The sequence below is a fragment of the Lynx canadensis genome, chromosome C2 (assembly GCF_007474595.2).
Source record: "Lynx canadensis isolate LIC74 chromosome C2, mLynCan4.pri.v2, whole genome shotgun sequence".
In the NCBI taxonomy this organism is placed as follows: domain Eukaryota; kingdom Metazoa; phylum Chordata; class Mammalia; order Carnivora; family Felidae; genus Lynx; species Lynx canadensis.
Window position 1 is genome coordinate 37,345,629 of NC_044311.2, and position 14,544 is coordinate 37,360,172.

The 14,544-nt window shown below is 36.5% G+C and overlaps 1 protein-coding gene across 9 annotated transcripts in view; it reads right to left on the reverse strand.

The window, feature by feature from the left end:
- TFDP2 (transcription factor Dp-2) overlaps window positions 1-14,544 on the reverse strand; it is a 179,159-nt gene that overhangs the window by 64,099 nt on the left and 100,516 nt on the right. The window contains exons 1-2 of one of the 9 annotated variants that reach the window (XM_030329196.1): window positions 6,224-6,371; window positions 5,648-5,728 (exon numbers count right to left, since the gene is read on the reverse strand). The exons of 3 other annotated variants lie outside the window; for them this stretch is intronic. Coding sequence is in view for 1 of the 6 variants with exons in the window: in XM_030329194.1 (XP_030185054.1) it covers window positions 6,220-6,250 (31 nt within the window). In the remaining 5 variants the exon portion in view is untranslated. Of the gene's footprint in view, window positions 1-5,488; window positions 5,547-5,647; window positions 5,729-5,799; window positions 5,851-6,219; window positions 6,372-14,544 lie in introns of those variants that run through there. 5 more of the 9 variants (XM_030329195.1, XM_030329197.1, XM_030329194.1 and 2 more) reach the window with 5 other exon arrangements.

Genomic DNA, 14,544 nt, shown 5'->3' on the forward strand with positions numbered 1-14,544 from the left:
ACCTTAGGACTGTAGCTCTAATTTCAGCCAGCCATCTAGAAAGCCATATACATCACTGAAGAGTGGACTAGAGAGAAACAATACGGATGGCTTAGAGGATATCTATCACTTTTATTTGACAAGTAACTCAGGCTCAATAGTTCCACACACTATCTTCATAAATAAAACACATTAATAACTCATAGTTATTTGAAAAGACAGTATATCCAGCTGGAAACACCAAAACTGAAGATAAGTAAAATAGAGCATATCTACATAACCATAACCACAACATTGCTGCAAATGGGAGGTATGAGAAACAGAAGATAAATTTCCTAGTATCCCCGAAGTTTAATAGTTAAAGTGACCTCTAAAATCTCCCCCTCTGTACTTGGTTCTAAAATGGAATTCAAGCATTCTATAGTGCAGAGATAAGGACAGAAGATCTGAAATGCACATTCCTACAGATCATAGGCAGGGAAGAAAAGCCTCACTGTTTTTGCAGCTGTTAGAACACAGAACTTGTAGGATTCCCCCAAATGGACCATCTAACCAAAATCTTTCCTGGATCCAAAGAAAGAACCCTTGAAATGGCCCTAACAAGAAACAGGCTCTTGGCCCTAAGGGCATGCTCCTAAATGGGTCAATAAATCTTTCTGTCAGTCTTTCCTACATACTTTGCCTAAAGGATCAAATCTGTTCTCTTGGCTTTGATAAGCATTTTTACATGGAGGACACCTTTGAAAATGATTTGCTGTTTCTCTGGTATCTAAAACCATAAATGCCCTGGATTCTTCACTTTCAAATGAGAAAAGAATTTCTTCCTTCACCTTCCCATGTGCCAGGATTTAAACAATGCCTCTTCATTTCTTGAATGAACTTAATTCAAGCTCTGATATCTGGAATATTATAGTTGTTTTCATTTAGTTCCTCAAACCTAAAACATCTTCGAACTCATTTAATCCATTCTCACTAGGTTTTCTTTGTAGGACCTTTTCCTTTCCTAAAATACACATATTTTCCTTTCCTTTCCTTAAATATATATTTCCTTAAAATATATATTTTTTCTTTTCCTTTCCTTAAAATATATATATTTTAAGTTTATTTATTTATGTGGAGGGAGAGGCAGAGAGACAGGATCCCAAGCAGGCTCCACAGTTAGTAGAGCCTGACGCGGAGCTTGTACTCATGAACCATGAGATCATGACCTGAGCCAAAATCAAGAGTTGGACACTTAACTGACTGAGCCACCCAGGTGCTCCCTTTTCAATATTTTTTAAATGTCTATTTGAAAATATTGGTCTCATCTATAGGTTTGATCCTATTGCTTTTTCACTGGCTTCTTTATCTTTAGTTAAAACATGTCATTTTGTCCTTTTTCTATGATCTTGCTCACCAAAGGAAACCTTTAAGTCTTAATTTTCTCATTTCTTTTTACATGCTTAATTAGAATTTTCCATTTTTTGGACAATATATCTTCTGATTAATACTTGAATAAGTTTACCATATGGCCTCAGACAGCTTGGCTCTTCCAATCTTTCATAGCAATTCTTCCCAAATGTGCCTGGTCATAAGATGCAAAGGGGGTGGAGGGGGCTAGTGTGCTTCTTAATCAAAATGCACATTCCTGGGCTCCACTCAACATCTAAAGAATCAGAAACTGGGTGGGAATGCATATTTCTACCAAAATGGGAAAGACTGCTTCAAGGTTCCTTTTTCTCTTTGTTCGAATTAAGGAAGTAATAGAGTATAAATAGACTCTCTATTACACTTATCTCTCTGTTTAAACTTAAAAAAAAAGAAAGGTGAGTGACCCTTTCTTTAGTCTCTCCTTCTTAAATGTTACAACTTTTCAATGTTTAGCATACATTTAACCACTACTTCCAGCACCATCACCACAGCCAATACACCCCACCAGATGGCACACGGGCACTGTGTGCATGCCTAGTAAAAGAGTGAGAGGAAGAGAGCACATTTTATCTTACACCAACAGCCACTGAATGGCTAGAGTAGATCAAGGCAGCTGTGTGCAACCACAAGGATCAGAATTTACAAGGATTAGAATATACAAGCACTCTTAATCATCCTCATGAAGAAGCTCACAACCCCTTTAAGATGGTAACACCTGCCCCAGACCATGTTAACAAATGAAATCATTTAAAATTCACAGTCAAGAGAGATATTATCCTAATTTTATAAAAGACAGCAATGACTACAGATGGACCTACCACTTAAAAGTTGCATTCTTAAATTTAAAACTTTAGGACACTTAAACTCAAAAAGACCAAAGACCACCCATGAATTAGAGTTTTTCAAAGCAGTTCTGTTCCCTAGCAAATTAAAAAGGGCATCAATGTATTCCATAATACAATACTCAAAATTGCAATGATCAATATTACTTTACCAATACGTTCCATTTGAGAGCTATTATCGAAGCTACATCTAAATCATATTTTGAAGAGCAAAAACATCTTAAAGTCAGACATCAATATCAACAATAATCCTTTAATCAAAATCTTATTCATTAAAACATTAAAAAAAAAAGATTTTGCAAATTTTTATAAATAAGTTCCCTGGGTCTACTTGACACACAGTAAGCGCTCGGTTAGCAGTCTCTTCATTTTTCTGCCAGACGAACTGCCAAAAGAGTGACAAACTTTGCACCATAAGTGAGCAAAATGTCCAAAACAAAGGCCCCTACTGATGGTCTTTAGCTTCAGAGTCAAGATCCAAAAGTTTATTTGCAAACTACTTGCTTGAAACTTGGTAGAAAGAAGTAATGCTACCATTACAGGATAGGTTCCTGGATCCATCCACAAGAGTTAACTCATAATATACTTGAAGCACAATATTCATACTATTTTATCTGCTCCTAAACAACGATGTAAAAGATTTTCTTTTTCGAAAAATGCAGGGATCAGGCAAATCTTCCCTCTGACCTCCACTTCAGAAAAAAAGGAGATTTCCAGGTTGCTGTTGTTTCTAATTGCACACATATATGTAAGGCAGAAAGAATGTCTACACCAGTCACTCTCTGGGTATTCCAACTTGGAAAACAATGCAATAGGTAAGGCTCAGAATCCCCCAGACCTCAGGTTTGTCCTAAAGAGTTCAAATATACAAGGCAAGAACCACAGATAACTCACTCTAGAAGTCTGCTTTCAGTGTATTGCTCTTAATTTGAAGGGTTAACAGTCTCAGAGATTTGTGTTGTTGTTGCTAATGCTGCTAAGTAATCTACTGCCATGCCTACACTTATAAGCACAAGTGATGCACATTTTTGATAACTACAATCTACAAATTTTGATAACTGTATCACATGTGGGGCCGTCAATATTTTTTTAGGGCTATTTCATCAAACTTACCTATTACTTTGGTCACAATTGTAAAAGTTCTTACTTTAGTCATACCTGTATAGTTTGTAAATCCATTTTAAACTCCGTAAATTATTTTACTTATCCTAGAGGAAAAACACCCCTCAACTGCTACCTACTGCTATTCCTTACAAAAACAAAATATATGAAGATCAATTTGAGAATTGATATAATTATAATCTTAATTAAAACAATGATGCAAAAAGCTTCAAAATCTCTACATTCTGTCATCATTTGAAACAAAGAAAACCTTCAGGGACACCAACAGATCCCAGCTAAGAGCAAGGGAAATTTTTAATAATCTCCTTGAATGTTGATATCTTTTCCTGTCTTCTCTTTATACCAATTAAACATTCAGAAAACCACTCAATATTTGCTCCTTACACAAACTCTGAACTGTGGTTCACAGAATTTTTTGGCTATTATCTATTCTTACACTGTAATTTTACAGTGTAGGGCACGGCAAAGTTTTACTAAGTGCCTAATTTGTGAAAGATCTGGAGCTCAGGCCTGGTTTTTCAAGAGCTAACTTTAAGAAATGCATCAAGTTGTAATGTGTATAAATGCACACTACACAATAGCATGGAACTTCTCTTTGTTACTTGCAAAGGGAAAGGTTTTTACTCATTATGAATTCCACAAATTCAAAAACTTTTTTTTTTTTATTTTGACTGCTTTCATTACATGCATATTGCTTCCAAGCTCTTCCTTTGCTGCTTTTTTTTTAAGCAAATAAACATTCTTCTCTGTCCATTAGCAACCAATCTAAGCTTACTATCTTTCTTTTTAGAGGCTAATTTTAATTAAACTTAAAATGTTTCTCCCGCATTTCTTATTCAAAGATCTTTTTTGGAGTAAGTCTCATGCTTCTTACTGAAGATAAAAGTCTCTCTCACTGTATGTAAATAATGTTTCATAATGAAATTTCATCTTGAGCCTCAGTACCTATTGTGCAATTACAAACTTTTGCAACCTAAGTATTCCTTATATATTTTATAATACTAAGTTTTTTTCCAAATATTCTTTAGCATTTAATGATGAATTTTTTCCATAACTTAAGTGCACTAAAGTTAACTTTCTCACATTTCCATTAATTACACATTAATTTTTTAAGATTAAAAAAAGCCTCTCCAAAAGGTATGCTACTCAGAATATGTTACTCTACTGATTCTCAAATTCTAAGTATAAAAGAATAAATTTTAAATGACTAAGTTCTATTTATCCCCTGATTAAGTCAGATTTATGATCTCCCCTCCCCATTCCAGCTACTGTGAATTTTGAATAAAACAACCTCAATTGTAACAGAAGAAACATCTGTTGCTTTTTTCTTCATAAGGGCTTTCCTAACTGAAAGAAAGGCTCTCTGCCTGACCTCCTCTTCCACTCCCCCTTCCCACCCACACTAAGTTCCTTAAAACTCTTTTTTAAGTAAATGTATTATTTAAAATTTTACTGTATCTACTTAAAATGTCATCATTTATCCAGAAACATTCACTTCCTTATTAAAATTCAAAGAATGAGTATGTTATATACATCAAAAAATAAGAGATGTGACTGGTAGAATATTAATTGTAACTGAAACGCAGACTTTCGAGAGGATACTTGAAGTGATCAACTCAATCAAGTTGTCACACATTCCGGGCTCACTCAGTATTGTTTAGGGTTAAGATTTTCTTCATATGGGATCTTGCATGCTATATTTTCTTTGCCAATCTAACGCTAACATAATGGCAGTCACTACCCCAAGAGGCAGACACCAAATGGTGCCACCCACACTCTCACACTGTGCCTCATAATAAACCATAAAGCAGTGGAATGCACCGGCCCCTTTATGAGCAAACAATGCCTGAGCTTCATTAGAATACAGCTGACATTTTCAAAGCACAAATACTTTTAAGAAAAAAGTACTAGGAAAGAAAGGAATGAAACAGCTATAAAAGCTGAAATATTTTTTTTAAGTGTCAGGTTTATTTCAAAGATCCCGAGGAAGCATATTTTGCTGTTGACAATGTAAAAGTTTTCATAAATAAAAAAATGTAGAGTTAAGGTCAAAGCTTATTTTATTAACTACTGGAAAGAAATGAAAGTAAAAACTATCATTTGAATTGCAGTCACAAGTAATAACTATAAAGTACCTTCAGAATTATTCAATTCCTCAAATGCTTTCTTAGTTCTTGAACGAGGAAAAGTGAGCTCCAAAATTATTTTCACATTTTAATTGATTTATATAAGTAACTGAGTGATAAACTAAGCTTAATCTACCCCTCCCCCCCCACCCAACCCAACCCCCATACCCTGTAGTTTTCCTGTCTGCAACAAGCAAGGACGTCTTGAATTCAGCGTGCTCCTGGCTGTTTATCAACTTAATATTGCTGCTGTTGGAAGAATATAAAATAAACGCGGTAAAAACTCACCCAGCACTAAGAAACAAAATGATCTCTCTTACCTGGTCTAAAGAAGCATGCCTCTCACTGCAGTACCAACAACACTCTACAGTCTTTGTTACCATTCAGTGGAAACTTGAGACTGTGTCAGACATAAGCAATCGAGCGCAGAAAAGCTCAATTTAAAATACTCAATAAAACTAAAAAGATGCTCAAGAAAACCGTTTAGGTAACTGGCTTTCAAAAGACATATGAGAACTGTCTAATGCAACAAAGATCATTCAAAAGAAACTGGAAGTGTAAGTCTAAAGACACAAAGGGGCTTTTTTATGTGCAGAATCTTACTTTCTCATTAATTAAAGGTTGTTTTAAAAATATGCCTAAAATAAAAGTGGTAAAACGATACAATGGCTAACTTCAAGCTAACATACTTTAAAATATCATTTGAACTTTAACTAGCTAAAAAATAAGATTAAACTTACTCACGAAATCTGCATAATTCGAACTGTGCATGTCAGGGTATTTGCTGGCTCCAAAGCAGTCACAAAGCAGGAGACCTTAATGCATCTTGAAAGCAGAGCAAAACCACCATAAGTATGGGGGGGTGGGGGGGTGGTGAGGGGGCCGGGGAGGAGAGACTCTTGAAAAACTGGCTGGGGCTTTTCAACCTGTAATAACTGTCTAGCTCCTCTGGGAGGGAAAAAAAAAAGTCCTGGTCCTGCCCCCTGAGATAGGAGGCTATGTTTCAATGCCAAAATGAATGACAGGCCCATTTCTGATATCAACAAAGAGCAGCTTAGCTGTGCTCCATTTTTTTTCACTTTCCCACACAGTTAGAAGTTCCAAATTTTTCAGGTTAGTATCTTTGTATCTAGGGTTAAGTACCTTTGTCCATTTTCTCAAGAGAACCCAATTATGTTGTCCTAGTTTTAAAAATGATTAATTAAAAATATATACCTAATCATCTTACTCGGTTTTTCCTAGGCAGGAAGCTAAACAAAAGATGACCTCTGAAGTTCCTTTCTAAATCTACCCTTTGCAATATAAGATCACCATATGACTATTAATATTAATAAGCTTTTTCTGCATCCTGACATGTGGGCACAAGGGGAAACTAAAAGTAGGTAACAAACATAGAAATAAAGTAACTGAGATAAAATTTTCAGTTAGCTAGATGTAAAAATCATTTACTAAAGTACATGTGTATGATTATACAAATTGAAATCAATAAACACTTTGAACAATGACATACATTTACTTAATGCCTATTATGAGCCAAGCACTACTTGGGGCTCTGAGGATATAGCAGTGAACACAACAGACAAAAGCCAAACAAAAATCCTTATCTTCAGTGAGCTTATTAGTTTATATTTCAGTTCCTTGAATGTACAACTCTCCTAGATAGACTAAGATAGCTCTCTGCTTCTTTGATTAGTTCCCATCTAATCTGAAATAGTCCCCTCTGAAAGTATGTCTTGACAACAGCTTCAGGAAGGGCAAGGATTCTGTGCTTTCTTCAGTGTTACATCCTTAGTGTCTAAAACAGTGCCTATTAGACCTTCAAACAGATATATAGTAAATTAAATAGATCAAAAAGAGCTTTTCCTTAGTCCATCTCTGCAGACTATGCACCATGTATTATTACACTTACATGCACGAGGGTATTAATTAACTTGGGTTGCAATTACATAATAGCTTAAAACTGAAAACACAACCTATATGGCCCTGTACCTTTTCAGAGTCTAAAATCTGTTTTTGCAGGGCACCTGGGTGGCTCAGTTGGCTAAGCGTCAGACTTCGGCTCAGGTCATGATCTCGTGGTTCATGGGTTGGAGCCCTGCGTCAGGCTCTGAGCTGATAGCTCAGTGCCGGGACCCTGCTTCAGATTCTGTGTCTCCCTCTCTCTCTCTGCCTCTCCCCCACTCGCACTCTGTCTCTCTGTCTCTCTCTCAAACAAAAAGTTTAAAAAATAAATAAATAAAAATAATAATAAAATAAAACCTGTTTTTGCTATCAAATGTGAGGTCACTGTATTTGAGTAAAAGAATCATTCAAAAAATTCTATACAGTAACTTTTTGTGGATTACCAGATTTTAGAGCAGTCTGAATAAAAAAAGAATCTTGGAAATTACATAGCATCCCATCAGTTTTGTGTGTGTGGAAATAACTTTAAACTCTCCTTCTCATCATTCTTGATGGTCTTACTGTAAACCAGTGAGACACAGAAAATAAGTGTACACCTCTACCCTGTCAAATCAGCCAGAAGTCTTGCACATGTCACTCAAGGCCAGGATATTCAAGGGCTACATACCGTCACACCTATTCTGGTATACTCTTAAAACAAAAGGAAATTAAACTTCTCAGCACTCAGATACGCTCATCATACTTCCAAATAAGAGTATTCCTCCCTCCCTCTGTCCCATCTCTAGAGATGGACGATGATTTAAAGTTCAAATATAAACTACCTGGAATATTCACATACTTAGGATGTGTTCTAACAATAAATCTAACAGCACCCCAAGGTCAGGAAGACATGCGATGACTGAAGTCAAGCCATGGGTGAGATAAGGTGGAGCCAAAGCAGGATTTCGTCAGGAATGGCTCCTGCAGAAGCGAGTTTTCTTTTCCCTAACCATCACTCATTCTTTCCTTCAAGAAGTACTTATTAAGTACTTATATATCAGGCACTGAGCTAGGCAACAAACTGATCTGCTCCCTAGAACCCCCATATCTACTCCATAGATGTGACCTTAAGCCTATTCCTATTCCTCCATGTTTCTGCTCCCTATTTGCCTTCATTGCCAGTGCCCCTTCTTTATCCAGTCCCCAGAACTTCACTTACACTGCCCTTTGATCTACTCCCAAGCCTTTAGGCAGGCAGCAATTAGTAATTAGCAATTAGTAGCTTCTGTGTTCCCTTATGACTGTATCACACACTGGGGGGGAATTAGGAGTCTTCCTACCAGCATAAGAAAATGCATCTTGTGTGGGTCATCTCAAACAATTTCTCCTTAATCTTACTTAGAAAATCCACTTAAGCATTGTATTATTTATAACTACTAAATATCTAGAAAACACCAAATGGGGCTAGGGATTCCTTCCCTCAGGTTTATAAGCTAATTTATTCAGACTAGAGTTTGCTATGCTTATTGGTAACTTGATGAAATATCAACCACATTTTATAGATCCCTTTCTGATTCTATAAGCAGAAATGATACTATGATAGCACAATAATAGTTTTTATTTGCCTATTCCTGCTAAAATAACTACCTATCAGATCCATACTGTGAGGGAATGGAAATCACCTATGCTAATTTCTTATACTCAATCACCTTTTGAAATAAAATGTCTAATCTTCCTGATGAGAACTACATCTAATGCAAAGGGTTCCTGCTACCTCTTGCAGGGATAAGTGATAGTTGCTTAAAAACACCTTGTGGTAAAGTAACTTCACCTTCACTTGGTCCTCTTCCTCTTCCCACCTTTTAAATATAGATGTTTTTCAAGGACCTATTCTTGATGCTTGTTTCTTTAAGATTTGCATTCCCTCTTTAAAGGGTATTAGCTATTTCTCTGGCTTTATCACCACTCTGTAGATGACAATGAAAATTTATACTTCTACCTCTAGGCTTTCCTATTCTGCTCTGCTCTAAACTCTTATTTATAACTGCCTACTGGACATCTCTGTCTCTATGTCCCACACTCTCAAGTCAATTTCTGCAGTAGTGAACACCATGTCTACCTTCCCAAATCAGCTCATCCTCCTATGTTCCCCATTCTCATTAAAGGCATATTCATCCAAAATAGAAAGTGATTTTCTATTCTTGTCTCTTCCTCACCATTCAAATGCCCACATTGTTTCCAGTGTTTTTCCTAAACCACACATCATTTTCCTGGTTTAAAAATGAAAGAAATAAGAAATACAACTGATGACCTCCGGATTACTCTATCAAAAATAGTGGTAGCCTTAAGCCACATGTGGCTATTTAAATTTAAATTGATTAAAGTTAAATAAAATGCAAAACTCAATTTGTCAGTTGCACTATACACATGTTGGGTCCTCAACAGCCACATGTGGCTAACGGCTTGCAGATACAGAACATTTCCATCATCATGGAAAGTTCTATTAAACATCTCTGGTCTAGACAATAACAGCAAACTACTTAAAACAGTAATCTAAATTTTCCTTGATTTGGCCCATTATCTTCTATCTTAGAAGGTATCAAACCTTATCTTCTACCTAAAACTTAACCGCAACAAAAAACCAAACAACCTGATTCAAAAATGGGCAAAGGACTTAAATAACCATTTTTCCAAAGAAAATATACAAATAGCCAATATGCACATGAAAAGATTTCAATATCTCTAATCTCTAGGGAAATGCAAATTAAAATTATAATGAGGTATCACCTCATAAGCATTAGGATGGCTACTATCAAAACAACAGAAAATAAGTGTTGATGAGGATGTGCGGAAATTGGATTCTTTGAGCACTGTTGATGCAATGTAAAATGTACAGCTACTGTGGAAATCAGAATGTTGACAACTCAAGAAATTAAAAACAGGATTACCATATGATTCCACTGGGTCAACTCCACCTCCAGGTATATAGTCAAAAGAATTGAAAGCAGGGCCTAATAGAGACATTTGTACTTCCATGTTCTTAGCAGCATTATTCATAATGGCTAAAACACAGAAGAACCCCATGTGTCCACTGATGCACGAATGATAAGCATAATGTAGTAAATACATACAATAGAATATTACTCAGCCTTAAAAAGGAAGAAAATTCGGGGTGCCTGGGTGGCTCAGTCTGTTAAGTATCCTACTTCAGCTCAGGTCATGATCTTGCACTTCGTGAGTTCGAGCCCATTGGGCTCTCTGCTATCAGCATGGAGCCCACTTTGGGATTCTCTGACCTCCTCTCTCTCTGCCCCTCCCCACTTGTGCTCTTTGTCCCAAAATTAAATAAACATTAAAAAAAAAAAAAAGGAAGAAAATTCTGAGACATGCTACAACACAGATGAACCTTAAGGACAGTACACTATTTCACATAGAGACATATTGTAGGATTCTACTTACATGACTACTTAGAGTTGTCAAAATCATAGAGACATAAAGCAGAATTGTAGCTGTCAGGGGCTTAGGGAGGGGAGAATGGAGAGTTACTATTTAATGGGTAAAGAGTTCAATTTTGCAAGATGAAAAATTATGGAGATGGATGGTATGATGGTGGCACAACACTATGAACGCATTCGGTACCACTGAATGGAATCTTTAAAAATGGCTAACAGGATAAGTTCTATATTATGTCTATTTTACTCTAATAAAAACATTAAAAAAAAAAAAAAAACAAGGGGCGCTGGGTGGCTCAGTTGGTCAAGTGACTGACTCTTGATTTTGGCTTAGGTCATGATTTCACAGTTTGTGAGACTGAGCTCTGTGTTGGGCTCTGGCTCCACGCTGTCAGCACAGAGGCTGCTTGGGATTCTCTCTCTCCCTCTCTCTCTGCCCCCCCCCCCCACTTGTGTGCACACTCTCTTAAAATAAATATTTTTTAAAAATTAAAAAAAAAATATAGGAACAGGAGCAGAAGGCATATGGGAAATCTGCACCTTCCACTTAACTTTACTATGAACCTAAAACTTTGCTGATAAAATAAAGTCTACTTTTTAAAAAACACATACAACAGTCTTGTGAAAATGTCTTTTCTCCTCTGCTTTACTTCTTCAGTCCACCCACTCCTCTGCATCCATTAGTAGTTCCACCTCTATTATAAGAGCTTCTTTTACTTCTTGAGTCTAACCCAACCTCCTACCTCTATATTCAACATTAAATACATTAAAATATCAAGACCAGGACAGCTAAGATCAATGTGTTATAAAAATAATTTTGGTACAATCTACATTATAATAACAAATTACATGACGATTCTGGTTTTTTTTTAGTTTATTTTGAGACAGAAAGAGAGAGAGTGAGCTGGGGAGGGGCAGAGAGAGAGAGAGAGAGAGAGAGAGAGAGAGAGAGAGAGAGAAAGGGAATCCTAAGCAGGCTCTACACTGTCAGTGCAGAGGCTGATGCGGGGTTCAAACATGATCATGACCTGAGCCTAAATTAAGAGTTAGACGCTGAATAAACTGAGCCACCCAGGTGCCCCAAATTACGTGATAAATTCTTGATGAGATGTAAAATTAAGTCAGTTCATTCAATCTATGCATATTTACTAACTGTTCACTAACTGTTACGCCAGCCTTAAGCAGGGGATCTAAAAATACACTGGAGAAGGAAAAAATATAATCCTTAGCCTCAGGAAGTTACAGTTTAATGGAGCAAACACTATACACAAGCAAGCAAATATAAAAATGCCAACTATGTCCATTACTAGGAAAGAAACTAGTGGTATCAGAGAGCTGGGAAGTGATATTCCATGTGTGTTCTTTAGACAAAGTGTTCTAGGAAGGTCTCTCTGAAGGAGGTGATATTTAAACTGCAACCTGGAGGATGAGGGGGTGTCAACATGGTAAAAGCAGGGAGAGGAGCATTTCAGGCAGCACAGAACCATGAAAAGGCTCACATAACACCTATAATCTTAAAAGTAAAGCAAATAAACTGAGGAAGCCAAATAAAATTCACATGAGGGATTGGCTCTAGGAGAAAAGTAACTGACTAACTTTTATCTTTTGCACAAAATAGTAGAAGGAAACTATTTCTTATTTTCTTGTCTGAGGCTACAGCAAAGAACATGGGGAATGAATCAGGATTATGGATGCCATTCTGAGAAGTCTAAAAAGGAACACAAGGATTATCAGACCTCAACAAATATTCTCTAAACACATCATGAATGTACAATATTCCACTGTGCAGATGTGTCATATTTTATTTCCCTATAAGTGGATATTTACACAGTCTCTATATTTTGCCATTATACATAATTATGTAGTAAACAGTTCTACACTCAAATCTCTTATTTTTTATTTTATTTTTTTGTATTATTTTATTTTTATTTGAAAGAGAGAGACAGAGAGACTGTGTGTGTGAGCAAAGGAGAGAGGCAGAAGAATAGAGGGAGAGAATCTTCAGCAGACTCCACACCCAGCATGGAGCCTGACATGGGGCTCGATCCCATGACCGTGAGATCACAACCTGAGCCGAGATTAAGAGTCAGACGCTCAACTGGCTGAGTCACCCAGGTGCCCCTCAAATCTTTAATTTTTTTCTAATGACAAACTCCCAGAAGGGTTTTTACTAGGTGAAAGCATATCAACTGTTTTCAGGAGTTTGATGTGTATTACCAATTTGCTTCTCGGAGGACTTATACTGACTGACACTCCTAACAGAAGTAGATATGAAGAATAAGAAATAGATAAGAAGATGAGAATAAATACAAGTAGACTAAGAAGTGGATAAGAAGAGGTGCCTGGCTGGCTCAGTCAGTTAAACATCCAATTTTGGCTCAGGTCATGATATTGCAGTTCGTGACTTCAAGTCCCATGTCGGGCTCTGTGCTCACAGCTTAGAGCCTGGAGCCTGCTTTGGATTCTGTGTCTCCCTCTCTCTCTCTCTCTGCCCCTCCCGTTTGTGCTCTTTCTCTCAAAAATAAATAAACATTAAAAAAAAAAAGAAGTGGATATGATATGAAGATACCAATTTCCCACACTTTTGCCAACAAGGTCAAAATTTTAAAGAAACTTTTGTTAATTTGACAGAGGAAAAAAGATTTTTTTTTGAAATAACTTTTTACATGATGTTCAAAATTTGGACATGCACATTGCAGAAAAACAGAAAATACGTAATTAAAACACCCAGAAATAATTATAATTAATATTTTACATACATATATCAAGTCTTTTCCTATGCTACATATTTTTCTTTTTCTAAAAAAAGCAGGGGGAGTGATCATGCTATATCCATGCTGGTTTAATTTTTTTAATATAATAAATTATTTAGTTTGTAACATCTATAGAATACCATCATACAACAGTGTCACAATGCTCAACTAATTATCTAACTGCTTCCAATTTTTCATTCTCATCAACAATGCTGTGGTAAATATTCTTTGCCAAAATCTTCCCACAGATCTTCTTTAATCAGGATAAATCCACAGAAGAGAAAATCTGAGCCAGACTTTGCCTATTTTGAAGATTTTTGATAGGCACTGAGCAAATTATCCTCCAGAGAGGTTGTATCACTCTGAGTCCCTAGACCATCCTCTACTACCCCAAGGTGGGTATTAACAACAAAACAGCAAAATCTTTGCTGAACTGACTGGCAAACATTGGCTTTTGTTATTTAAATTTGCATTTTGGGGCGCCTGGGTAGCTCAGTTGGTTAAAGCGTCAGACTTTGGCTCAGGTCATGATCTCACAGTTCGTGGGTTCGAGCCCCGCATCGGGCTCTGTGCTGACAGCTCGGAGCCTGGAGCCTGCTTCTGATTCTGTGTCTCTTCCTCTCTGGGCCCCTCCCCTGCTCATGCTGTCTCTGTCTCTCAAAAATAAATAAATGTAAAAAAAAAATTAAAAATAAAATAAAATAAGTTTTCATTTTGATTACTGGTCCAGTTGAATACATGTTTATATTTTTATTATCCATTTACATTTCTTTTGTGAATTTTCCATACTGCTACTCTGGTTTTTTCTTATAATGCCAATATTTAATGTATTTATTTGTTTTATATGTAGTTATGTTTACTAAACCTCTGCTGGTTTGTGAAGTTTCTCAAATCTGCCTTGGTTTTGATGGCCTTGACAGTTTTGAGAAGTATTAGGCATTTTGTACAATGCCACTCAATATGGGTTTGTTAGACTTTT